Source organism: Callorhinchus milii, unplaced genomic scaffold, assembly GCF_018977255.1.
Source record: "Callorhinchus milii isolate IMCB2004 unplaced genomic scaffold, IMCB_Cmil_1.0 Scaffold1, whole genome shotgun sequence".
NCBI lineage: Eukaryota > Metazoa > Chordata > Chondrichthyes > Chimaeriformes > Callorhinchidae > Callorhinchus > Callorhinchus milii.
Window position 1 is genome coordinate 16,168,470 of NW_024704742.1, and position 27,131 is coordinate 16,195,600.

The window sequence follows — 27,131 nt, forward strand, 5'->3', positions numbered from 1 at the left end:
GAGCTGGTCTGACTCTGAGGAATCATGCCTGGCAAAGACAACAAGATCTCCAGAAATACAAAGCAAGCTTGGAGACATTTAGATATGCCACCATTGTGGTGCTATCTGGAAAAGTACCACTCTGTGCAGTTTCCAATTATTTTTTGAATATTTAGTATACACATTATAATCTCTGGAAACACATGGAATTAATACTGGTTAGATGTTCTTTTTGGCACTATATTGCAATTTAATTTTATATTGTGGACATCTGGTAATAATCTACATGAAATTTCCAAACACTTGACACAAATGTCTTATAGCTGATAAAATTGAGTGTTCCATGGAAAGTGTAGTATTTCAGTGTAGCCATCTGCTTACAAGCAGCTCCTAATTTCCTTACTGTCATTCAGTGATGACAAAACTTTACATATTTTTGCAGACATCAATACATGCACTAATTCCAGATATAGCCAAAAAGTTACTGAAAACATTTTTTTGGAAATCTTTCGTTTAAAGTGTGATATTTTTAGAATTTGCTCTCCTTCCTGTCTTTAGATCTTCCCAACGGGCTGCAAATTCTCTCCCAAATGAAACTGTAAATAGGCTCCAAGAAGTTTACAGCAACAGCCTCATCTAACTCCCTCTAATATCCCATCCCCACCTTTGCAAATTATCTGTCTTTTGTTTGTTGCTGTCCATGTTGGAACTACATGTGAATAAGCATCTTAAAAGCGGTTAAAATTGAGAATGCAATTCAGCTAAGAGGGCCCCCTATCCTTACCGAAGTCTCATACATCAAGAAATAAACAATTAAAATTTCTCATATCTATATATATATATAGAGAGAGAGAGAGAGAGAGACACAGAAAGAGAGAGAGAGAGAGAGAGAGAGAAACAGAGAGAGAGATTGTGCAGATTAATTTTTGAAATAATGCCATTAGAATTTAGTATAGTACATTTACAGGATACTTTTTGTAGATGTCTTTTTGACCTAATTGGCACAGAATAATATTTCTATTGTATAAAGTTTGTGTTCTCTCTGGAGAGACAGCTGTTCAGTCTGCTTGACCTTCTTTCACACTGACGACTGGGACTCCATTCAAATCATCTCAACTGTCCGAGCTCTCTCTGGAGGCAGTCTATTTTCCACTTACCATGCAAGTAACAATATTGGTTACAACTTTAAGTTATTCTTCACTTTTTTCCTGATTGTGGGGGTCTGTGCTCCAAATCGTAATATCTCATCACAAACAAATGGACAAGGATGGAAACGTCCCATCAATCAGAGATTAACCAATTAAGGTGTTGTTCTGGATATGATTCCTCTCACTGTAAACATTGGCCTGATCATGTTGACTGTGTGTGCTCTTTCTTTGCTTCTTGATACTGGCTCATTTTATATAAAAAATAATTAAATACATTTGACATTTTTGTGCTTTTCAAAATGATGAGGTTTCAGTGCTGAGAAGTGAAACATTTTCTCATTTCTGGCATCAGTGTCAACTTCAAGCATACCCAGGTCAGTTTTAACAAGGACTAGATATAGAACAAAGTTACCTCTATTCTGCCTTAAACAGTCTTCAGAAAAACCTCCACTAAAGCATTAATGTGATTCCTTTTTTCTCAAATTAGCCTTCATTGTAATACAGTATCTGAATGAGATTCCCCAATTTGTTTTCAATAAGTGACACATTTTGCATAGTTTGGTGCCATCTGTTTATATCCAATAGGAACTGAGGCTTAACTCCTCATTTTCCTTTCAAGCTGAATTATTGCAATGAGCAGAAATATCAGACTGTTATTCCATGAATCTGGCTTGGATTTCCAGCTAGGGTTGAAAAGACACAATGTTGTATCTATTGTGGTCTCTCTTATTTTCCCCTATGAAAGAGATCAATAAAAGGCACCACAAGTTGCATAGTGGTAAGAACAACCTTCACTTTGAGTCCAATATACTGCATATTGCACAAAGTGGCCACAAAACCCAACACAAGGTTAAAATTGCTTTGCAAACCACAACGAGCAGAAACGACAAAACACTTTTTGAACTATATTATCCACAGATCATAATTTTCCAGAGATCACAAGTGACATTTGAGGAAATAAAGCTCTTCAATCCATTTTCTTTCATCTGGCAGAAAATTAATCTTACCTTTTTTTCATTGCTGCATGAGGCTATTTTTAAAATGAGTCCAGCACTCTAACCTCAAACATCCTTCCTGGTAACCCATCCCAGTCAATAATTGCTTTCTTCGCAAATAAATACTTCATATTTCTGTTCTGAGATTGTCATTCACCATCTTGAACCTGTATCTTCTTTTCCTGCTGTCTTGCATATCTGAAAATGTTGTTCTCCATTTAGTTATCCACCTCTATAAACCCACTTCTGAGATATCACTATTCAAAGGGTCCCACCTAATACCATTTATCCTACCTTTCCTAATGAATAGCCTCTGCTTCCTTCCCTTCAGTCAATCACTAATCTTACTAATAATATGAAGTGACATCAGTTTGTGGAAATATGTGGTAAAAAGGCCTTTTGGAAATCTAGGGACACTAAGTCATATGGTTTCCTACAGTCAAATTGAGGCATCACCTTCTCAAAACAAAATGATAATACCATGATCTACAACAACAAATTACATTTGTATAGCAACCTTCGTGTTGGATAATGTCTTGAGCCCTGCATAGAGATGGTGTCAAATGCCAAGATGGAGCAGGTGACAATAGATACAGTAAAAGAGGCAGTTTTGTAGGTGGGATTTAAAAAAAGATAGAGGTGGGAGGGTGATACAGAAGACTAGAGGGAAGTAATTCCAATGTATGGGGAGGGGGGTAGTTGCTAAAGTCTTGGTCACCAACTGATGGTGGGGCAGAGGGGGTGGAAAATATGACCCCAGTTTATTGAGTGTAGTGCGTGAGCAGAAAATTAGCTTCAGAATTAAGGTTGTATTTAAGAATTTGTTACATTTTGCATTCTCTGAAATGTTAAGTTAATGTAAATTGCAAGTGAAATTTCTTCCCTGAGGTTTGTGAGATGTCAGCTTAACTTATCAATAAAAGGGTGAAGCCAGTATCCCACGAAGCAGCAATCCACTGCTGTGATCTGTGAATCAGAAGTCTAAAACATGGTATAGCCAGCTTCGTAGAAATGACCACTGAGAAGTGTGTTGGGGGAGGAGGGCTGAGCCAGGCATCTCCATCAAACCCGAGGACCAGTTGATGTGTTAAACATCATAGAACCATAGAAATCTACAGTGCAAAAGGAGACAATTTAGTCCTCCAGACCACAGCGGCTCATAGAGCAAGAAGGTCAATTCAAATCCATTGCACCACCTTACCCCATTCCCCTTCAAGTTCCTTTCTTTCATAGGCCTGTCTACTTATCTCTTCAAAGCCACAATGGACTCCATATCCACCCCCTACTGGGCAGAACATTCAACATCCCAACTGCTATCTGGGAAAAAAATACTCTGAAATACTTATTTTGCTGTTCTTGTGACTATTTTATAATTATATCACTTAGTTACTGACTCCCTTATCAGTGGAGATAATTATCCCTATTTACCCTGTCAAAACCCTTCATAATCTCTATCAAGTCCCCCTAAACCTTCTCTGATCCAATGTAAACAGACCCAGCTTCTCCAATCTCTCCTCATAACTATAGCCCCCCTAACTACATCCCTGGAATCATTCTCATAAACCTCCTCTGCACCCCCCCTAAGGCCTTACCATCTTTGCTGAAGTGCAGTGCCCAAAACTTGATGCAATACTCCAGTTGCAGCCAAAGCAATGGCTTGTACATAAGTTCACTAAATTGGTTACTACCATTATTTTGATCAAACACCACAAAATTCAAATCAGATACATCAAAGGACTCTTGTGAGACATTGAGGAAGGTATGGTGTACTCCAGTTTGAAAATAAAAAGTGAATATATCTAAACTCGCTATACACATTAATAGTAATACTTTCCTCTCAAATAAAAAGTCACATATTGCTAAAGGATAAAAATATCAATCTTATATTATATCTTTATAACAAGCTTTTTTATAGAGATGCAACATCTCCATAATGGTAGTAGCAAATTTTAGTGATCAGTGCATGATACATCATTACTTAAATTCTAACCAGGTATGTGGCCACATTTAGGCACCCCACCTTTGAAAGGGTGTCAAAAGCATGGAGAAATTATGGATGAGATTCATTGGGATGATATCAGAGATAATAGGGTTTGTAAATGAATCTATATGAAAAATATAAAAAAGGTTTGTTGAACTAAACAATATTCCCAAAGGTTTGGTGAACGTTCCATTGAGATCTACAATCTGAGATCTGCAATCATATTCCAAAACATTCATTTATAATTGTCAATAATTGAAGCACGGCAACAAAGAGTCCTGTAGCTCAGTGGTTAGAGCACTCGCTTTGCAAGTGAGAGACCTGAATTCAATTCCAGGCAGAGGGCGAAACCTTGGGCAAGTTTCCTTACTCCACACGCCTAATAATAATCCCTCCAAAAAAACAAAAGAATAATAAATTGGTCATTTTCAATCCATCACTGTTGTGGGACATTGCTGTGCGCAATTAGCTGCCGCGTTCGCCCACAAATATCCAGTCAATTCACTTTACAGTATATTCTGTGAAGCGCTTTGGGACGTCTAGAAGATGTGAAAAGCTCTATATCAAATGCAAGGATTATTATTATTATTATAAGCTGTACCATTGCTGGCACAAAATGTAATCTCCATTAGATCCATGAACGGTCAAAGGGTAACAGGTCAACTTCAGGAAGAGATTATCACAAATTTATTACTGCACATGGAATTTATGCCCATCATTACCATATTTTTTTAAATCCAGAAACAAAACAAATCTCTCCATAGACTGTGCAAACAACTTTGACCTCAGCTCAACTGTAAATTTCCCTTTATTAAGCATGTAGAGGCATTCTTTTATGTGAATGGGTCTTTATAAATGAAAATTGTTGTTACATGGCCGAGGCTGAGCAATATTGCATTGATGCCTTGTCTTGTTGTGGTAGCAGTAGGGATAATCATGTTGTAGTCAGCAGAGTATAAAGCTTAGAATTACATCTGCAGTTTACTTTGATGAGCTTTGAGTTTGTAAGCCAAAAATCCTTAACTGGTTGGCTCATCTTTATTGTTAATCACTAAATACTGAATTGGAAAGATCAACATAAGTCCCTTTAAAGCATCAATGTCTGGCCTGAGCTTAGAATGAATGTACAGCAGCTTCTAACTGTGAGGACTGCTGATGGTACAATCATAATTAATCTTCTCAGATATAATTCCACATCTAAAAAAATAGTTTTGATTTGTTCCATGTCAAGTAAAACAGGTTTGAATTAAAATTTATAATGGTTATAATCCTTGCATTTGATATAGCACCTTGTCAAGTGATCGAGACGTTTCAAACACTTTCACAGGATTTTAATGTGAAGTGTAGTGACTGAGAAGTTGTAGGCAAATACAGAAGCCAATTTATGCACAGCAATACCCCACAAACAGCCATGAAGTAAGTGACCAATTTTGTTTGCAGGGATTGTTAGTCAGGCGCTGAATCTAATGCAAGGAATATTATTATTATTTTGTGCAAATTCCTGTTGCGTTTGCTTATAAAATACACAGTCATTACACTCTACAGTAAATCTTGTGAAGCGCATTGATACATCCTTCAAATATGAAATGCATTATGTCAGTTGCAAGGATTTTTTTTATTACTAAAACAATTAACTTTTATTCTGTTTTTCAATTAATGGGACAGAGTGTGTGTGTTGGTAAACCTTTTATTTAATTGTATTATTTTCAGAGTTGCTTGCTAATGCTCCTACCAGCTAAATTATCTGCTATTATTACAAACTGAGCCAATATTCTATTCACACTATAGATATGTTTGCTATTGATGCTCTTGCAGGATACACCCTTTAACATCTTTTTTACCAGGTGGTGTGGCATCCATTCAATAATGCAACTGATTTATTAGAAATTTTACATTATCCATTTTGCTTTGTTTTGCTGCCCTACAAAAACAACTGTTCTCCTTAAAAAAAATAGCTGTTCAGGTAACAAAAAAGTTACCCAGTGTAGTAATTTTTCTTCCCTTTCCCCCACCACCATCTGCCCAATTTGAAAACTTCCTCTCACCTGATTTGCACCATATTCAGTCAGTTTTTTATTGTTCCTTCTTACCGATATGTTAATAATTCCAGCTTGCACAAAAATATTTTTCTACTTCAAACAGGTTGTCTCCTAATTAACCTTTGTTCTGACATAGATGTGCTTTCCCTTGATTTTATTCCTTAACCAGATTCTGAACCAGGAGCATATGTTACCAACTAGGGTACTAACCAGATACATATGAAAACTCTCACTTCTTAGACCCAAAAATTCTGCATACCCCAATCACACTTGTTTTTTGGCAAACATTTTCACATTTTATCAAATAGGTATCAGACACAATTCTGTGCTGACAGATCTTGGCAAATTCTGCATTAACTTAACATTAGATTTATTGGAATTAGAAATCAAGAAAAGAGAATTTGGTTGTATTGTTCCCAAGTCTAATTTCAAATATTATATTTTGGTTGATATTTTCTGTACTTGTTCAGGTGCATGTCTCATTTCAAATGCCCTAATTTGTTGCTAGAAAGTCAATCAAAGACTATGCTAGGATCAGAAATGAGACTTTATGTAATGTAACCATTTTGCTATATGTATGAAGCCATTGTTGTTGGGTGTCCATGTATACTAGTGAACAACCGTTCAGAACAATTTCGTTTTAATAAAATTGCACGACTTTCTGCATTGTTTTTGGTGTGGTTCAATCACTTCACAAGATTAAAGGAGGGGAGTACAGCACCTGATGTGACAATCAATCATTTTACTGGTGGAGTTTGGGTCTTTCATCTCAAGTTCTAGCAGTATCAGTTGTCCAGGTCAATGTGCATATGATGTCATTATGTGTTAGAATGTTATACAATTGATTGCCAGTTATATACTTTAGTAATTATTCTGTTATTGAATGTTCCTGCACAAAGCATTGTTTCAGTTATCACGAAGAATGTTCCATGATAATAGAGAAGATTGAGCTCAGGGGAAGGAAGAAAATACTTTTTAAAAAAAGAGATCAAATAGAAATGCGAATGTGGTAAGGAACGACAGATGGTTTTGAATGTAGATAAAAGGAAGGTACTCACATTGGAAGAAAAGACAATAAAGATGTATACTAAATCAAGGGGTATCCATTGTCACACATAAAAAATACCAGGATCTGGGTATGATTGTTGGTCATCATTAGGAAGCTTAGCCAGCAAACTAATCAAATTCTAATAATATAATAATAATAGGTTGAATGTTGAAGTGATTAAACAATAAACCAACCTATTTTATTCTTACCTTATATGGATGATTATTGCAACCATGTTTAAAACATTGGGGTCCAATTTGCAGTACTTCTTAGATAGATTCCTCAATAAAGAATCCAATTCATGCAAATGGAAACAGCTTCCAATAATTGTGAATTTCACACCAACATGGTGACTCTGACTCAGTAGACTTCTGCAGATGGATAGGAGTTCTAATGGGATACCTTAATAAGGAAATTTGATCTATTGTTATGAGCATCTTTAAGCACCCTGCCGTTCAAAACCACATTAGAGAAGGTAGAAGAAGATGCTCCTCTAAGAGGAACAACAGGGATAATTCTGGCACTTTGAGCTCTACCGTATATTGTTGTTATCCTCATGCTAATACTTTACAACTCAAGAATGCTCTGCCTCCTCATCCTAATGGTTTTGAATCCTTCTTTTTCAGTTCTTCTGGGAGCATGATTCCACAGTGCTCAGTGAGTGTCCTTTGATATCTCCTCAATCGATCAGTTTCTGTGTGTATCGGCTTTGAGAATGGGTTTCAGGATGCATGACAGCAAAACCTTATCCTACAGTTATCTCATACCCGCATAAACTTCTAGCAAAGCGAGTGGGGGGACATTGGATAGTGATCAGAAGCTAAAACATTTACTGAGCTCCAATGCTGCATGGGTGAGATCAATTCAGTTGATAACTTTTCAGTTATTTTTATTTAATTATCCAATTTATCTACCGCCTGAAGATATTGCCTCTTTGCTGGCATACAACAACAACAATTACATTTGTAAAACACCTTTCACGTTGGGAGTACATCCCAAGGCGCTGGACAGACAGAATTACAGACCCAAGCTGGGGGATAGGGTGGGGGAGGATGGTGGGGGAAGCAGGGAGATCGAAAGCAGTTTGAAGAGGAGGGTCTTGCGATGGGTCTTGAAGATAGCAAGGGAGGGGGCGAGGCGGAGGGACTGCAGGATGGAGTTCCTTCCAGAGAGTGGGTGCAGAGTGACGGAAGGCCCGCCCGCCAATAGTGGGGCGAGCAAGGCAGGAGATGTGAAGCAGGCCAGAGCCCACTGAGCAGAGGGAGCAAACAGGATGGTAGGGGGTTAGGAGGTCGCAGAGGGCAAGACCGTGAAGGGCTTTGAATGTGAGGACCAGGATCTTGAGCACTGTGTGATGGGAAGCCAGTGGAGTTGGGCAAGGATGGGGGTGATAGGGTCTTGGAGCCTAGTGCGGGAGAGATCCAAGGGCACTGCCTTTACATAAGTGAGTCTTGACAATAAGTTTTATGAGTTTTAAGAGATTATTCAACCATGGGTGGCATTGTTGCCAGTTGGATAGCAATTGGAAGTGGTAAACATTTGGTATATTTCCCCGCTTTCTTGTCTAAAGAATGCCAGTACAATGAGAATATTCCCTGATCTTACCTCCTGCTGAGACCAGCTAACTCAGCACAGACCTAGATTTAAGTCTAAACCTTCTGGTCTGTAAGGCTTCATACTACACTGAGTAGTATTTTTATCCATTGGACCATTGAAGCTATTCTTTTTGTTTACAGTTAGTGACAAAACACTTTATTGTTTTGGTTTATGCAACACTTTAAGTTTATCAGAAATGTACTTGCAAAAGTTATAATTCGAATAACGTGTTTTTTCTTGGTAACGGCATGAATATAAATCGCAGACCATATGTCAGCGTAGCTATTTGATTTGAGTCAGTATTTCCAGAATTGAGTTTCCAGAATTGATGCAGTTGCCAAACAAAATACCAGTCCAGCACCGATTGGAAACGATGTGCATATGTTTGTAATTTATCTCTCATCATCCGTTACACATTTATTTTTATCCCATTTTCGTGTGAAGAGCAGAATATTTATTTCGCTTAAATATTGCTTTAAAGTTTAGAAAGCTGTTTATTATGCCAATAGTAGCTATTAAATAAATACGATCTGCTATCTTCAAACTCTATACACGCCAAATAACTCAATTATATTTGTTGTTGGACAATGTGTTTTGGCCAATATAATTGTAAGAGCCCTACATTGGTGAATGTAAGTTTTGCCTTCAATCACGTGGATCTCCGCACATGTTGTTTATCGATACAAAACGTTCCATGTTATATGATAGATTGTGCGAATAATCATTTATTTAAAAAGTTTGATATTTACTTGTTGCCTTTGGCATACATAACTTCGGTAAGCTCTGTTTACTTTGTATTATCACCAAGCCCCAGCGAATCTGATGTAAGGTATATTTTTAAGACAGGCATATTTAGCGTAGTGATCCATATACATTCTTTAAGAACTGGATTATACTTTCATAATGCGTCGTCTGAATAACACCACTGTGATATATAAATAGAATAAGATTACTTGTTGCAACGCATACGTAGTTTAGTTGTTGCTGAAACGTGACAAAACATATGAGAAACGAAGTGTTTGCTTAATCAGTAGTTAATATGAACAATACGGAGAACCCCAAAAGGAAACTCCTAAAATGTAAAAAAAATGTATATGGTAGATAAATCAACTAAATGAGGAAGAGGATTTTTTAAAATTAATGTGTTCCGTAGCTTGAATTTATTGCATGTTGTGATCGAGTTTTCGTATTGTTACTGAACAAGCTCTGTGTGCAGCCTAAATATAAGTTTCAATGTTAATGTAAATTGTTTGCAACTCTCTAAAGAATAAGTAAGATTTAAAAAGTCGAACATGGCCTTCCAAAATTGCATTAGACAACCACTACTAATCTTGTGCAGACATCTTAAAATAATATACTCCTGGCCTACATAAATATGTACATGAGTGAACGAAAATAAATGATTTTTCTTAACCCAGAAGTAGCTATATTTGACTTTAACTGATTTACACACAATTTACTGTGATCCGATCTACTGTACTTGCTTTTTTCATTAGTAAGTGACTGCTGTCCTTTAACTGAGACTCATTCACTTACATTGAGTTGGGAAATAACACAGCACATGATTCAAATTCTCTTTGAAATGATTATTTGCTGTGATTAAACGGTTTGACACGAATTCCGTGAAATTTAGAGCAGTAGCCAAATCAATGTGAATGTATCTGTTCAATGTTCATTAATTTTGTAGACAATCAGGATTCTGCTTTCAGTCATGTTTCTGAGTATTTCTGCACGAACAGAGATGCAGAAAGTAGTTTACAGGAAATGTTTAAAAGTAGTATACAGGAAATGTTTTAAAACCTATTTTGCCACATCTGCCTGTATTCATCCAATGGCGTTGTCTACTGCAATCGCCATAACTAAAATAATACTTGTCTAGAGACATTTTAACGTTTTTTTGAAGCAGCGCCAGTCGATGCTATTGATTAGGAACAAGGGACCATAGGAATGTGTAGGACCGGAAAAGACCATTAAATTGGGAAATACTGTAAAACACAGAATATTATTCAGCTCATAGTCATGCAAAATACAATCTATCGGATCGGATCCTGCAGACTTCATTTGTTTTTTTCTTGTCAATTATTCCTGTGATTAAATTTGACCAAATAGTGATTGAGTAACAAATTGATGAATTGTTACATGTTATATTGTTGTCCTAAATATTATCCTACACAAACAGAAGTACAGATTGATGCTATTACAAAAATAATCTTGCTTAATTTATGAAAACGTGCACTATACGTAGAATACATAGAAATAATTTATTTCAAATAGTGTTTACAGTCGGTGAGAAGCAGCACTTTACATGCATTTGCAGTTTGCATATTTTAAACAGCTATGCATTGTGAGTTGTACTGGGTATGCATTTTTAAAGGAGCCAAAAGTCTATATTATTTGACTTGCTTAAATTATTTTCCGTCTTCATTTTAAACTCAGTCCACGTCATTTAGAGCAGTAATAAAACCAAATGTTCTGGCTAATAGTGCAAAAAATTTCGAAGTCACGGTATGCTGTGTAATTTCTAGACTACTATACTGTGAATAGCCTTCACGAGTTATTGCTGCGTGGGAGGACATCTACAAATGGGGGCGGAGGATAGAAGAGGAGAGAATTGTACGCTGTTTGCTTCACAATCTAAATTTAGATCATTTAAAAACATACTTTTATTATCAATAATAGCGGTATTTAGAAATAAGGCTCGCTTCGAACCCGTCGCTCCCCATAAATATATTTTAAAAGAATGTGGTAATTATTTGTCAGGACATGAAAAATAATCGTTCAAACATAAATAGAAGAAAGGGATCCAAAGATCTCCAAAATCTAGAAGTCCGTTTTAGATGATAGAGCTGAAATTAAGAAAGTCGCTGAGTAATATTTAACCATGTCCAGCACCAGGACTGTGAAGTTGTGTTGCCCAGTGCTCTGTTCCACCAGCACTGAGCAACACCCAGTCAATTGAAGGAGTAACATTGTGACATTGGAGACAGGTTATTTATCTGTGAGATCATATGCCAAATTGCCCTGCTGCTCATTTTATGTATGTGTTCATTTATTTTAATATTAACAATCAATGTTATTTTCAACGTCAGTGGTACACATTTTGTGTTGCAGAATATCTTCTGGTGAGGAAGAACCATTAGTTGTTGTCATTGTGATGCAGCAAAGATAACAGTAACTGTTATGTAATACTCCCAATCAATAAAAGTTCGTTCAATTCTATATTTAAGTTTGATAATGCATTAAAATCATCGTAATCTCTGTGTGTATTGGATTACATTCATTATTAATATAAACTTAAACTCCGTGCAATTTTTTTTGATAAGTGCGGGTATGTACTCCTAAATGTGACTTGAAATCTATTTGTAAAACTCATTTGTAGTGGGGAGCAATGCACACAGCACCATATACAGGAGCAGTATATCGACTTGCATTTGGAGATCCTAAGTTTATGAAAGCCTCAATTCAGTGATTACCCTGTGTGGTCAAGAGTAATTGTCCCTCATATCTCAATGCCAAAATTACCCCTGCCTGCACTTTGATAATGTGAAAATTGTATCTGTCGAAAACAATAAATCGTCCGAACATTTACGACATTCAATTATTACCTATAAAATATTAGACAGGTGGGAGATTGACTATGTTCTGAAACACTGTAATTACGCTGCACCCGAATCCATTAGCATTCAGTACATCTTACATTAATTGGTGTAGAAGCAAACTTATGTGCGAGATTCACGCTGCTGTGGTATTTATCCTCTCTGCCTAACGCTCTTGAGAAGAGATCTTTTTTTGGATGGAAACCTAATGGCTTATTCTACAAGCTTCAGTTGAGATTTTATTAATTTTACAAAAGGAGTACTTAACATTAAAAATTAATTTGGACTTCAAACGTTAAGCGCCCTTCAATATTAATACAGTAACAATATGGTAGAACAACACAGTAGGGAACTGGGAATGCGCATGTTTGGAACAAGTGCGAGAGGAGTTTCTTCAGAAGCTATTTTAACATTATAAAGATTTCAGATGAGAAAATATAATTGTTCAAAATAAACTAATCAAGACCACGAGTAGAGTCAGATTGAATGTGTGATAGAGGCCACCAATGGAAAACGTGACTTGCAATATGTATGCAAAATCCACTTTACAGTCGAAACAGAGAGAAAAAAACTCAGGCCTTGTTTTTTTTGAAATACGGCAACTAGTTTAAGTTTTTTTTAAAATCGCTTTATTTATAAAATGCACTATACACAACGTTGCATAACGGAGGTATAATTTGGAACTGGTGTGAATGATCTGGGGATTATGTGAACGCCTTGCCAGAAGTTGGAACCATTGATATATTTTCCATGTGTCAAGAGCCCCAGTTCTCACATGCAGCATTCGAGTGGTAGAGGCTTCGTCCTGTTTGGCATGTGGTTTGCTATAAATCTTTTTTTTGTAGTCAGCCGGGTGGAAACCCATTACCACACTTGAGAGCATGCAACCCAAATTGAGAGCTCCATGCATCCCACCTATACATGGAAATTCCAGAGGTTTGTTTCGAAATAATTTGTATTGAATTAAACGGAATTAATATTGGGGACCTGCATCGGGATTAGAATGCCTGGCCATTGAGTTGAGCAGTTACCAAAAGCACTGAGCCAACAGCGTTGGAAACAGAGTACCAACCAACAGCTCAGGTCATAAACCAGGCAGGTGTTGAGAAACTTCTTATAGGGGGGAAATAAATCCGGACGAGAGGACAAAAGAAGGGAAACACTGTGAAATAAATATGTTCATCGCCCATTTTGTAAAAATATAGTTGGGTATGTATGGTTACGATTCTGAATTATCTTTAAAGCAACGGTAATATATTTCTATCCAGTGATATTATTCAACAGGTTTATAGAAAATAAAACATGTATATGTTTTAGTATTTGGGGTGGGGGAGGGGGTGGAGCATTACATAAACCCCCAGCAGGTAATCTATGCCTTTCTATTCCATCGTGGCTGCCACGTATTGCATTTTTCTGAAATAAAGAGATTTGTAACCATTTACCCTTCGCCAAGATGGAAACTCTGTCCACAGTAAGTTGTATAAACGCTGAAAAATACCAGATCAGAGCCTCGCGTTCAGCGCTATTGGCTTAGTTAACAGCCGCCACAGATCGCTTGTTATACCGCGTGTGTTTGTGGGGTGTGGGGGGGGGGGGGGGTTCTTTCTATCAGATCCATGTAATGTTTTCATGTCAATCCTATCCCACAGATTACACAGATGCAATGAAACAACCTCTATAAACCCGAGACCTAGTTTATTTAAACGCCATGGGCTTTTATTTTGTGTGAGAGTATAATTCCGGTCACATTCTGTGCCCATATATATGTCAGGCCGGGGGTACACAGGATATTACGAACTGCAGTTAATAAAATTGTTATTGGACAATTCAATGTACCGTCCTTTTAGCATGGTACTTATTTAGGCTTTGTTATTAAATAAATTAAGACTAAACGACCCACTTATTTATGAATGGTGTTGGGTAAAAGTTGAAATTGGTTTAAAAAATGCTTATTTCATGAAGACTTTGTTTCCTCTCCAAGATCACTGGAGTTGTAAAAGTGTTGGTCTTAAATTAGTAATAAACCTTGGTTAATGAAACTGAATGTTTATTCTACCGTTCAAGGCGGCTGGTGCATTGAGTGTGAATGAACTCCAACACCGACCCATCAAAGTAATACGAAATAATCCCTTTAAATGCAACTGACGACCTACATAGAAGTAAGAAACAAGGTACAAGCATCTGAACAATAAATTGCATTTTCATTTTAACGTTCACATTTAATATCAAACCAGTAACATATAAAGCTGTATAAATATGACGTGATATAAGGTTTATCCTTTAAACAGATGTTGCATAATATTTACAAACAGTCCCAGCAAGAAAATCGGATTACACTGATTTAATCAACTTACTCCACGCAGTGAAAGCTGGATAAATACCAGACTGTAAATAAACGATAAAAGATACATTCAGTCGAAACAACCGAAACGTAAAATTCACCGTCTTGAAACGAAGGTTTTAAAAAGAAGTTATTCCTTGGAATTTAACACATTTTGGGGGGAGTTAGGAAAAGGATGGCTCAGTAAAATTCAGATCCATATCTAAGCACCCTTTCCACCGAAATGCAAGTCAAAAGTGCACAAAGCAATGGGCAAAGCCCAAACATTATTAATTGAGTTTTATCAGGCCTTTTCTTTGAAGTCCATCGATTAAAAAAGAATTTAAAATGTCTAATATGAGAAACGAGAGTTAACACATACTTTACGCCAGCTGAGTCAGAAAGAGAGAAACGCGTGAGAAACAGATACAAGGAAGCTGAGTGGAGATATAACATGTCGAAACAGAGAGAAAAAAACAGGCCTTGTTTTTTTTGAAATACGGCAACTAGTTGAAGTTTTTTTTAAATCGCTTTATTGTAACATGATCTGGTCAGATAAAAGATGTGGGTTTATATCGGTAGCATTTTGGGACAATAAAATAAATCCGCCTTTAATTATAAATAAGACTGTTAGCGAGACTCGGATGTGGTAAAATGTATTTTTGAACAAAGCATTAAAAACAAAGATGCCCTGTTAACCCTTAAAATCCATTGTACGTCTCTACATCACCCCCAGCTAACCGCTTAGTAAAATCCAACAAATCACAATGTAGATCAACATTGCACTTGAGCTGAACAAATAACATGTTCTGATAAACAGAGAACAGTCACTGAGTTAATTATTTGTTACTTGAAAAAATTGCCACAAACATAAATGCCCATCAAGGATGCGGAGTGTATTAAAGGTTCGTAAACGTAAATGCACGTGGAAAAGAGAACGCAAAGATGAGTGGAAAAGATAAGGAGACAAAACAAGGCAAATAGGTAGTGAATGGAAACATAAAACAGGAGGAAAATCCTCACCAAATTAGATACCATTTTTTTCCCCCGGTTAAACAGTATAAACAGTGACTAAATGACCTCTAAAAGTTTGTGTGATACAGTTATATACTGTTCTAAGCGATTATAGGTCTCCATCGAGAATGTGGAGGTATTTGCTGGCGTCGGGGAAGCAGAGGTAAGGCGTGCTGTTCCCCGGGTAGAGGACAGGGAAAGAGACGGGCAGCAAACATCTGCGCAGAAAGCTGCTCTCTTTGTACATGGTTGGCATCTGCACTATCTTGGGCACAGGTTCAGTTGTATTTGTTACCTCCAGTTCGGCGGACAGCTGCCTTTTCAGTTTATTTCTGCGATTCTGGAACCAAATTTTAACCTGGGTCTCAGTCAGTTGTAGAGAGTTCGCCAGACAGGCGCGCTCGGCGCTGCTCAGGTATCTCTTCATGTCAAACGTCGACTCAAGCTGGAAGATCTGGCTTTTGGAAAATATAGTGCGCGTCTTCTTTTTCGCGAGTATTTTAGTTTTCTTGCTGAGTTTGACCCTTGCGGTATCGTCGCTGTTATCGGGCGAATCCAATGATCCAAATGGCTCAGTGTTTTTTACAGTGTGCTTCGCGTCAATGGTGAATTGAAGTGAAGGGGTTGTGAGATAAGCTGTGTTCATCGATTCTGCATCACAAAACCGATCAAAGTCAGATTTCTATTGTGCTATCACTTTAATAAGCATCGCTTTTTTTATATGGGTTTACATTAGAATATAATTACTGAGTATTTAGACCGTGTAAACATTGACCGTAATTCCGGAAACTGCACCTTCTCTTCAACTAAACCTTTCATGCAAAATATCAACCTCCCTCAATTTGCTGATTTCTAACCTGAAACCAAAGGCCGAATTGGATCAATGCATGCGATTGGATATTTTCAGCGGAATCGTCGTATTAAATCTTAACAGGCAAAGCGTAGCCCCAGAACAAAAGCTAAAATAAATTATGATGTGCAGAAGACGGAACAAATTGTGTCGGGTGTGCAATTTACCTTGACTCATTTTTCTGTAGTCTTTCACGTGTCTAATGTCCATTTTTGTGGATTCATTCCGCGGATTTGAATCCGCCATACGCTCTGATATGGCTATGGCTGGCTGCTTGGCATTGTCGCTTTTAAGCTCTTTGCAGCTGGGACTGGGCTTGAGGATGCTGTCTATGGTAAATTTCAGCGACAGAGGCTGACATTGAATGGTCTCTTCCTTATCCATTATTCCCTGATGTTATGAAGCCCAGTAGATGTAACGTGCTCGTATTGTATCACTAATGTCCTAAAGGTTTCTATAATGATCTTCGTGCCGTCCTCGTCCCGCCAGCACCATTCCTGCCTGATTACAGCTGCAGTCAGTCATTTCAGACAAAGTTATTCACTCGGTCGGAAAATGGCGGCGCTGGAATTCTTTCATTGGATGGGATGTAAATAGCCAGATTGATCCAATGGGGAACGAGGGAAGGCGGGAGTACAGCGTGTCCCATCATTGAAGTCACAATCCACTGCATCGATTGCATGAGCGAGTGCAATCCTCAAAGCTTAAACCAGCAACTTCCTACCAAGAACCGATAATGATAAAAATGCTGATTAATTTCAGCTGCAATGTCGAGCAGTAACCATTACACAGTCAGTGTTTGTTTTATTGGTCGGCTGGAGGCAACTTCATACCACAACTTGCATTTATATATATAGTGCCCTTCACGCGGGGGTAGCGTCCTGGAGCGCTTGACAATGGCGGGGTCTCACGCTGAGCCAGCGGGAGAGGAGAGGGAGGGAGGGAGGAGGTGACCATAAGCACGATCAAAAAGGAAGGTCTTTTAGGCAGGTTGTGAAAGTGAGGAGGGAGGGGCGAGGTGGAGGGATTGAGTTCCAGAGCTTCAGGGCATAGTGGCTGAAGGCACGGCCACTGATGGTGGAGAGGAGGGGACAAGGGACAAAACAGGAGGCTGGAGCCAGCCGAGCAGAGGCAGTGGGTGGTGGAGTGGGGGGGTAAGCAGGTCAGATAGGTAGGGAGGTGCCTAGGGCAGGAAGGGATTGGAAAGTGAGTGGGAGGATTGGGAGCCAGTTGAGTCTGGCAAGCACAGGTGTGATGGGGGTATGGAGTTTTGTGTGGGTGAGTATCCGGCAGCGGAGTTTTGAATTAATTAGATTTTGTATATGGTGGAACTAGAGAGACCAGCAAAGAGGGCATTAGAATAGTCCAACTGGGAAGTGACAAATGTGTGCTGCATTGGTTGGGAAGTATGGACGGAGGCTGACAATGTGACGGAGGTGGAAAAATTTGTCCTGGTCAGAGAATGGATGTGGGGTAGAAAGGAAAGCGAGGATCGAACCTGAGGCCTAAGTTGTGCATGGATTCAGCGAGTCTGAGGGAGAGCCTGGGGAGGTTGATGAGTTCAGACCCATGTGAGAGAAAATGTTGACAGGAGCCAAAGAGTATGGCTTCCATCTTGCTGACATTCAGCTGCAGGAAATTTGCACTCATTCAGGCCTTGATATCGGTCAAGCAAACAAGATACAGGCATCTTCCACATGCTCTGCTATTGTTGCATGAATTATGTTACTACAATCAATTGCATCTATCCTGTCAGTAATGTAAATGAGTTGCCTTGTATCTTGATCTTTCGCCCCCACACACACTGTTTGCATCTATACATTGATATTTTATATTATTTTGTTGCAGGGGAAGACGAGCAGATGGCCAGTCATTGGGTGAGATGATATTACCTGCTCGGAACAAGGAATAGCGAAGGGTCTGACAGTGACAGTGAGAGCTCTGACCTTTTAACTCAGTTAGCAATTTCCATAATGCTCGGGGTTAGCCACTCTGTTCTGTAATAGCCCTGCTTCTCTCGGCCCCCGCCTGCAGGCTCCTAGCTGGGCATGTCATCAATATTATAGATCAAGAACACGGCAAAGCTGCTTCAGTGCATGCTGTTGGCCATCCATTGGCGATTCTCCAAATTCAAACATTCAGGTAAGAGACCCCGCTTTGTTAAAGCGCAACTACACTGTGCGATGCAGCTGAGTCCAGCACAGCTCTTTCCACACGTTTTGATCACTGAGTATATTGTGTACATTCGTGTCCTTCCAAATGTTCAACCCTCTGAGCTTAATGACTCACACAGTTCACACTGTTTTATTCTATTGGCCGCTTGTTCACACTGTCCCGTAAACTAACCTGCTCCTGTTACATATCTGTTTACCCACTTCTCCTATAGTACTGTACTGAAATGATGGTGTTGTGAATTCAGAGCGCTTCGCTCTTATACGGGATCTCTTATAGCCTTCTCACATTGCGTCAGGACTCTGTATTAAGGCTGGATGCTTGGAGCAAAGCAGCATCAGCAACAAAACACGTTTACCATTCCCTCCATCTCTCTCGCCGTATTTACCTCTTCGTATTTCCTGTGCTTTGCTTAAATCCTTGGGGAAATAAGACCTGCTTTTGATCGGAGTGGTGACTGTGAAGGAGCTGGTCCTTGGGGCGTGACCTCCAGAGGCAGGAGTGGGTTCCCCGCCTAACCTCGTTCCCACGGTGGGACTGAAACTCAGTTTCCTTCCATCCACAATTACCACAGGCTCGGCTCCTCCATAATCCACTCCAATTTACCGGCTCAATAGCTGAGTGTATTCTCGCAGAATTGGCATATTTGCAATTAAAACTGTTAAGTGAATCGCCTAAAACCTATCACCACTTTCAGGAGGTTTCCAGTTCTGACCCTGTTCTCAGCTATGATGCTGTTCAGGCGCCCAAAAATATCACGAGGAGACACTCAGCTTTTTTTGTATTTTAAAAAAAAGCCATCGTTGCTCTGTCGCGGTGCATTGAAGCTCCATTCTGATAGGGTCAGCGAGGTCTCTTTTGTCAACGCCTGAATGATCTTTTATATTAACCTGCTGAAGAGGTTTGCCGTTTGTTTTTTTTTAGCAGAATTCATATTCTTTCAAGCTTCAGCGACCGCAGCAGAGGAACCATTATGGTTCAGACGCTGCATTTAGAAACCTGGCAGCTCAGGATAGGAATGCACAGCATCTCTTTGATCGTGCTATCGGTCATCGCTCCTCTGCCCCTACCCCCAGCCTAGTTCGGTTGCTTAGGCAGCATTGTCAAGCGCTCTGAGACGTCCTACCAACTTGAAGGACGCTATAGATATATATATATATTGCAATGTACACCCTCGTATGTCTATCTGACTGGTCCGCAAGGAGAGCGAGTGATTTTATAACAATCTTTCCGTTTGATATAATGACTTTCATGTCGAAAGGATGTCTCAGAATGCTTCAGTGTAGACACTGTGTATTTTGTAGATGAACATCTAATAAATGCATATATTGCTCAATGGGAGGAACATACAGCACGCGATCTGATAATTATCACGATCTGCTTCCCATATCTCACAGCGTGGCTCAGATGTTAGGACCTTCACTTCTGGGTAAGAAAGTGATGGGTTAAAACCCCAATTCAGGACTTTGAACTCCACTGCAGTAATGCTAGAGGCTGCATTGTCAGAGTGTGCTGCCCTTTTCTCTTTTAAACATCGAAATATAGGGGGAAATGAACTGAAAGAGGCCATTTAGCCCATCAAGTCTGTTTCACCATTTATTTGATCATAGCAATTACTTTATTCTCAATAAGCCAGCTGCGGGAGAGGCCACGGGTTACAGCATTCTGGATGATTTGCAGCCTATAGAGGGAAGAGATGGGGAGGCCGACAAGCAAGGAGTTTGCACAGTCAAGTCTCAATGTAATGAAAGCATGTATGAGGGACATTAAACATCTGCATTGTAAAAAAAAACATTCATACATTTGGTGCCCTTCATGTAAGGTAGCCTCTTGGAGCACTTAACAATGGCCTTGTTTGATACTGAATCCAGGAGATTACTATAGGTATGATCCAAGAGGAAATTCTTCAGTTGTGATCTGAAAATGGACAAAAAGGTGTCAAGGCAGAAAGATTGAGACAGGGAGTTCCAGAGGGTCAGGAACATAGTGCCTGGAAGCATAGCCACCAATGGTGGAGTGGAGGGGTCAAGGGAAGTGCATCTGCTTGTTCAAGTTGTTTGCTTGTTCATAGTGTTGTTGAAGATCCCATGATACTATTCCAAGAGAAAGGAGTTCTCCTGGTTTCCTGGCATCAATCCTCAAGATTCATTATTCATTTACTTCATGGCTATTTAGAAATTGTTACTGAACAAATTGATTGCTGCATCTTTGCCAAATAGTTATCCAATTACACCCGTGCTTGTCGATGTTGAATTGCAAATTTATAACTATCTTGGATGGGGGTAATGAAGGTAATCAGGATCTATTTGGGATTGAGGTGGCTCCGAGATGATAGAACATTGGAATTGTGTTGATCCTCTGTGCCAGTGTCAGAAGAACAGCAACTGAACCAGAGGTCTACTCTGACATTATTAATGATGGACCAGAATTTATTATTTGCAGAATTTGGAGAAATAGACTAGTTGCTGGATGCTGACCAGTTGCTCTATTACAGCTTTCCCATGCACGCCAAAGCTGTAATAGATATGGCGACCGTATTTGGAAAAGCAGTGGGAAGCTTGCCAGTGTTCAAGTTGTGCAACTTTAATGGAACAGTACTCCAGTGCACACTCTGGGATCCCCAAGCCTTGGTCTTGTCAACCTGCATCTAAATACCCCAAGTTTGACTAAGCAGAATATATCTCTCTGGGGAAAGAGTATGGATCTTTATCACACAACCAAAACTCTTACATAAATGGAACTCTGAGGAGTTTGTTTTAGAGTTTCATATACGTGATGAGAGGTATCCACATGTTTTAATTTGTTGACACAAACCAGGTAACGATGCTATATGTAGAAGCCACATAGTCATCTCCACTTACTCAGATCTAGAAACTAATGTGTGATACTCACAGGAATTCAACTAAAAGCTGATTGAATTACAGATAATCATTGTAAATGTAGATAACCCTGTATGAAATATTACAAATTCAAAGTAAACTTGAAACTCACTAATTTCTATTGAAAATATCTGATATTTTACATTGCATTATTTGCTAAATCAGTTTTTTTTCTTTTTCGTTGGTTATCAAGTTGTCAATTCATAGTGTACCACTGCAAGGTGGAATTTTATCAGTGCAGCAGTTATCAATATGTATCAGAGAAACCCAATATCTAAGCAGTTCTATTTCTTCCTCCTGTAAAACATGTTACAGTAGCACACAGCATGTGCAGCATAATTCATTCTGGCCAATTCCCAAAGGCCCAAATTGGAGTTATGCAACATATGTTATGTAGCATAGCTTCACATTGTTTATGAGGTGGAATATTTCAGAATTGCTTAAACTGGTGTTATTCTCCAGGGAGGAATTGATTCACTGAACATCAGCAGTAATATAACTCTGATCCAATTGAAGCAAATCAAAGCCAACTTTTAAAATTCAAACCTTTTAAAATTCAGACAAATTGAAACTTCTGGAAAAAAATACGAAGAGCTGAGAGTCGTTGACTTGTGGGCGTCAGCGATTCTCAGTTCTTCATAGCTGTTTTGCAAAAATAATAATATCCACACTGCATAGCAGAGCCCTTACTTCACCACCACTGAGAATAGAATTAGTTTAATTTCAGTTTGCTGACTCGATTCGAATTGTGTTGAAACGGTGTATGTGATGCAATATCAAGAAAGACCTCCAGCAAAGCCACGTTGTTCCCTGCAATATAATATAGTGATGTGGGACAAGGATGACTGTGTTATGCCTCCTGCTCTAACTCGCATTCAATCAAGGCCAGGAAGAAAATCTTGGCGCATGCACCGAACAACAAAATCAACTTGTTTTGTGTTTTTAAAGAGCCAGACCGAGAGACCTTTTAAAATTACATCCAAAGTCAATTTATTAAAATCACAAGTACCCAAGTATAATGGCTGTACTCTCAGGTTGGTTTGAATACCCTTAAGCATGGTGATGGGTTTCGGCATGTGTCAGGCACCCAGGTGACCCATAAAATACCCAAGTAGATGCAAATTTCACTGTTCTTGAAACTCCCCCCACCATGTACTGTGAAGAACTGTGTTCTAGCAGAGTAAGGTTACCCAAAACACCATTCATACTGTTGATTTACAACAAACCCAATTTCCTTTGTCTCCGGTGATTGAGAACCTGACGATTCATCACCAAACGTCCAATAAAGCACAACATTGTATCGGTGGAAGCAATTCACGATCACGTTTGGCAATAAAATAATTAGAAGCAAGAACTCTAACGTACATTAAAAGTCACATTGGCCGGGGGGGTTGTCTCGCAGAGGAGAGCTCTGTACTCGATTAATAGTGTAATGCAAATAATTCTGCTAACTGCAACTGAACATCAATTAGTTTCTAATGTTATTCAAGAATTTGGTGTGCCACAAGTTCTGCAGTACATTAGAAAGCCCCCTCCTTTCAAAGCTCTTGAGTACTCGCCTGCTCAACCGATCCGCGATTTTTTGTCTCAAATCCGAATTATACTGCGATTTTGCATCCATGTAATACAATGGCACTTGCATCTGCGAGAAAAGGTGCAATACAGCATACCTAGTGGGTATAGCTTCCCATGTACACATTGGATAAATTTTCAAATTTACATTGTATTAGGTCACGTTTATTGGTTCAGGAATACATTTGTTGTAGCTAAGGTAATCTTATTTTTCTGAGCTGATATATGCTTAATAATTTTAAATTGCAAAAATCTTAAACCACTTTTAATACCATTTCACCTTGTTTTTCGACATTACTGGAGTTAGATCAGTGCATAATCTCACCGTGTCTAGATTTGCTCAAAAAAGGTAACGTTCAGTACGCACAGAATTTGACAAATTGTTAACTCTTAACGTTTAAGCCAATCTTCTGTTGTTTCTTAAAATACCTCACAGAAAACCAGCTTCGAAATTAAGCCTGAATTTAAGAATTTACCAAATTCTGGATGCTATGAAATGCTACATTGCTAGAGTAAATCTAGACCAAGTGCAATTTTACCCCTATCATGTCATGAAGAAAATTTGTCCTGAAGTTTCTATCTGGCTCAATGTTGACATCATGCACTAGATGCCGAGTTATGCTAGTTAGTTTAAAAAGATACAATTGCTCTCTAATCAAAATGTTTTCTTTTAAAATCTATTACGAGAATAAACGAACAATGTCCGTGGTGCAGACCATCCCACAAGGTTAAGAAGAATAAAAAAAAGAGTACACGATGTGTCAAGATCCAGTGATAAAGTGACTTTTGGTTCAAATCGCTATAGATTGTAAGAAAAAGGAAAACTCGGCGATATTACCGGGTTGGGCAAGAATTCATTATTACCATCTTTCATACTGGAGGTTGTGTGACACAATTTATCGACATCAACTTCACCAAATCGTTCTCAAAGGCTCTAAGCAATGCACTATAGATGGATTTTTCTCCATGTGCGTGGAGCTCCACTATCTGACACTGAACACTATTTAATTCTAGGACGATATTGTAGAATCTCTTTCCAGCAGCAATCTAATAGCAAAATCAGAAAAAAGTCTGAATAAAAAAAACTACACTTCGGTCCATTTAAACTCTCAGATTAATCTCCTAAATTACCTTTTTTTACCATTCTGCGGTAGCAGCAGCAAATTGCGTTTAAATCCATCCAACGTGTTGGCCTTCATCACCCTTCCCAGTCATCACATCCAGTCATTAATTACCCTCTAAATAAGGAAACACTTTCTGGTGCCTGTCATACAATTGCTATTTGCAATACTGAACCTGTGTTTACTCGCTCTGCCATCTCACATCATAAATCTTAAAGCTGGTCCAATTGACTGCTCAAGAACATTTGAACGTTTTGGTTTAAATCTCGTTTGGAGGTGATTGTTGTAAATAAAATAGTATGTGGTAAAGTACCCTTCTTGTATAAAATACCCTTCTTCGGTTTCTGAAGATCAGATATAAACGCAGCCACAAAGAACTATACCTCGTTGAGAACGTATTGCGTTCAAATCGTGGACCGTAATTAAAGACAAAACACTTACAAAATACAATAACATCGATTTGTACTAAGATTTTTTTCAGATACTGCTTTTGACATCTGTTTTACAGCAGCAAGAACCTCAATAAATCCATCTGCAACTAAAAAAGTTAAATTAGCACTTTCACTTCTGAAGACGTTATCGATTGCTATTGACGCAATGTTAATTGAAGAGATGAAACTTGTTGTCTTCTCAAATGTGTCCTCTCTCTCTCTCTCTCTGGGTGACATGAACAACTATGCACTTCCACACTCAGTAACTCATGTCTGACTCGAAAGGAGCAAAGTAAAAAGTTTCTTTAGTTGTCTCACATCGGTAGAGATGGCACTGACAATTGTCAATAGGAAACGTCTGATGTTCATCTTAGCCATCCATAAACAAATCCAATAATGAAGGCGAGACAGGAAAAAAACAATTGTTGTGTTTAACTTGCATGTGCAAAATGATACAGTTCACAGATATATGGTCATTATTTAGCTCCTAGTCAAAATCATGCAATGGCGAAAATGTATTTAATAAATGACCGCAGTCAGGTTGGGTTATGGAATTATAGCAGCAGTTTAATTTTTTGTTCCAATGAAGTATTTATGATTATTCTACCTCGTGTGTTTTTGCATTGCGGTTGTGGATAGAATTAAAATGCCCATCTCACAATGATAGACAAAAGATAGACATCAATCTGTTTTTCCATACTGTAGGGGATACATATTTAACCTGGTAAAAGCAGTTTCACGAAACTTCTGCTTGAAAAAAATATCGTTTTTCAAATCCTAGTGTAGAATAAGCGACTGGAGGATTTACTTAAATCTGTACTCACACCCAGACAGTCTTAGTTTAACCGCTTATCATTTTCTACAATTTATTTTTACTTAAAGAAAGAAGGGGAACAGAAATAACTGTAATCTCTCAATACGGTGCTATCTGTTAGAAAAGTCAAGATTTGTGATATTCTGTAATTCTTTTCCCTGACACACTGAATTGAAATAACGATGATATCAAACTGAGAGTCCTTTCAATTTGTAAAGAATATTGATGCTTCTTAACTAATGGTGCAATGAGGAAAGAAGGTAGATATGATATTATCGTTATTTTACTCTGCATATCGGCTGGATATTAACACATAATCAGAAGGAACCATTTAGCAATCAAACCAGTTTATGCACTATGAAACATTATTTTTCTACGGCAGGGTTTTTTCTTTTCCCTCATATACACACAGACCGAAATACAGAGACTTACGAAGTCCATGAGCACACACAGAAATCCTATCCTTCAACAGATACGATACATTAACTATATTCGGGGTTATTCAGTACAAATCTACTACAATAAATTGAAGCTTCCTGAACCTGAATCCCAAACTGTTTGCCAGTTTTTCTACAATATTCTTAGGTGGACATCAAAAACTTAACACCAAATATTCTAATAGAAACAAAAAAATCTTTCAATGAAACGGTATTTGAAAGAGCAAGTCTCATGTTTTGCTTTGCCTCTTCATCAGATCTGAAACTGTGGGAAATTCTGTCTGATACTGGAGGACAGGCGGGACCGGCCAAGAAAGCAAAACAAATATCGCTTAAATTGCTCATTCAAATGTAGAATTCCAATGCAACAGGCAGTAGAAACTAAAAACAATGTTCACTAAAAGGTTCACAGCCAGGAGAATCTCTACCAAATCTCTATCAAGGAATCTCTTATACTTTGTTTTCGAATAGGTATCAGATACCGTTCAATTTTCCATATATTGAACTTTTTTTCAGAAAATAAATGTTTTGAGCAGCAATATTCTTTGGGTTGCCTCAAACTGTATCTTTCAAGAGTACGTAATCAAACATATCTAATCAGTCTATGAATTTCTGATAGCTTGAGATGCTCGATTTTATAGTGAAAGCGCAATTTCGATCCTAAATTTAAAATTGCCTCTATGGATTTATATGCTGAGTGTTGAAATGGTTGTCATTTGATTTAAGAAAGGGACTGTATAAGTTTCGTCTTCTTACCTTCACCCTTTTGCATTTTTTGGAGGGGAGGTTACGGGAGGGAAAGAGCAAAGGGAAATTCAACCTGTTTGTGATTTCACAGAAACGATTTCACACAATGTTATTTTGTTCTACTTAGAAAATATCAAATCTATCTCACGGTTTTTGTAAAAATTCAGAGCCTTTGCAGCAGTTCGCACTATTCGTACCTATTAGCTAAAGACTGCGTAAAGATTTTTTCAAATGTAAAAATTGCTGTAAATGCACTTATGAAGTAGAGAAAGAGAGCCTAAGTTCCTCGCATTTCTGAAAAAAAATTATATCTGAAATTAAATATTTCTTTCGGATTGTGATTGTTCTACTATGCATTGCATTTCCATCATTTATTGCTCCGTTTTTTCTGG

The 27,131-nt window shown here is 38.3% G+C and overlaps 1 protein-coding gene across 1 annotated transcript; it reads right to left on the reverse strand.

Annotated features, from left to right (window-relative positions):
- Nucleotides 1-15,751: 15,751 nt before the first annotated feature.
- On the reverse strand, nt 15,752-17,063 carry hmx4 (H6 family homeobox 4). The gene is made up of 2 exons (XM_007891473.2): nt 16,734-17,063; nt 15,752-16,367 (listed from the first exon to the last, which is right to left on the reverse strand). The coding sequence occupies exons 1-2, from the start codon at nt 16,948-16,950 to the stop codon at nt 15,826-15,828; spliced, it is 759 nt and encodes a 252-aa protein (XP_007889664.1). The 5' UTR covers nt 16,951-17,063; the 3' UTR covers nt 15,752-15,825.
- Nucleotides 17,064-27,131: the final 10,068 nt, after the last annotated feature.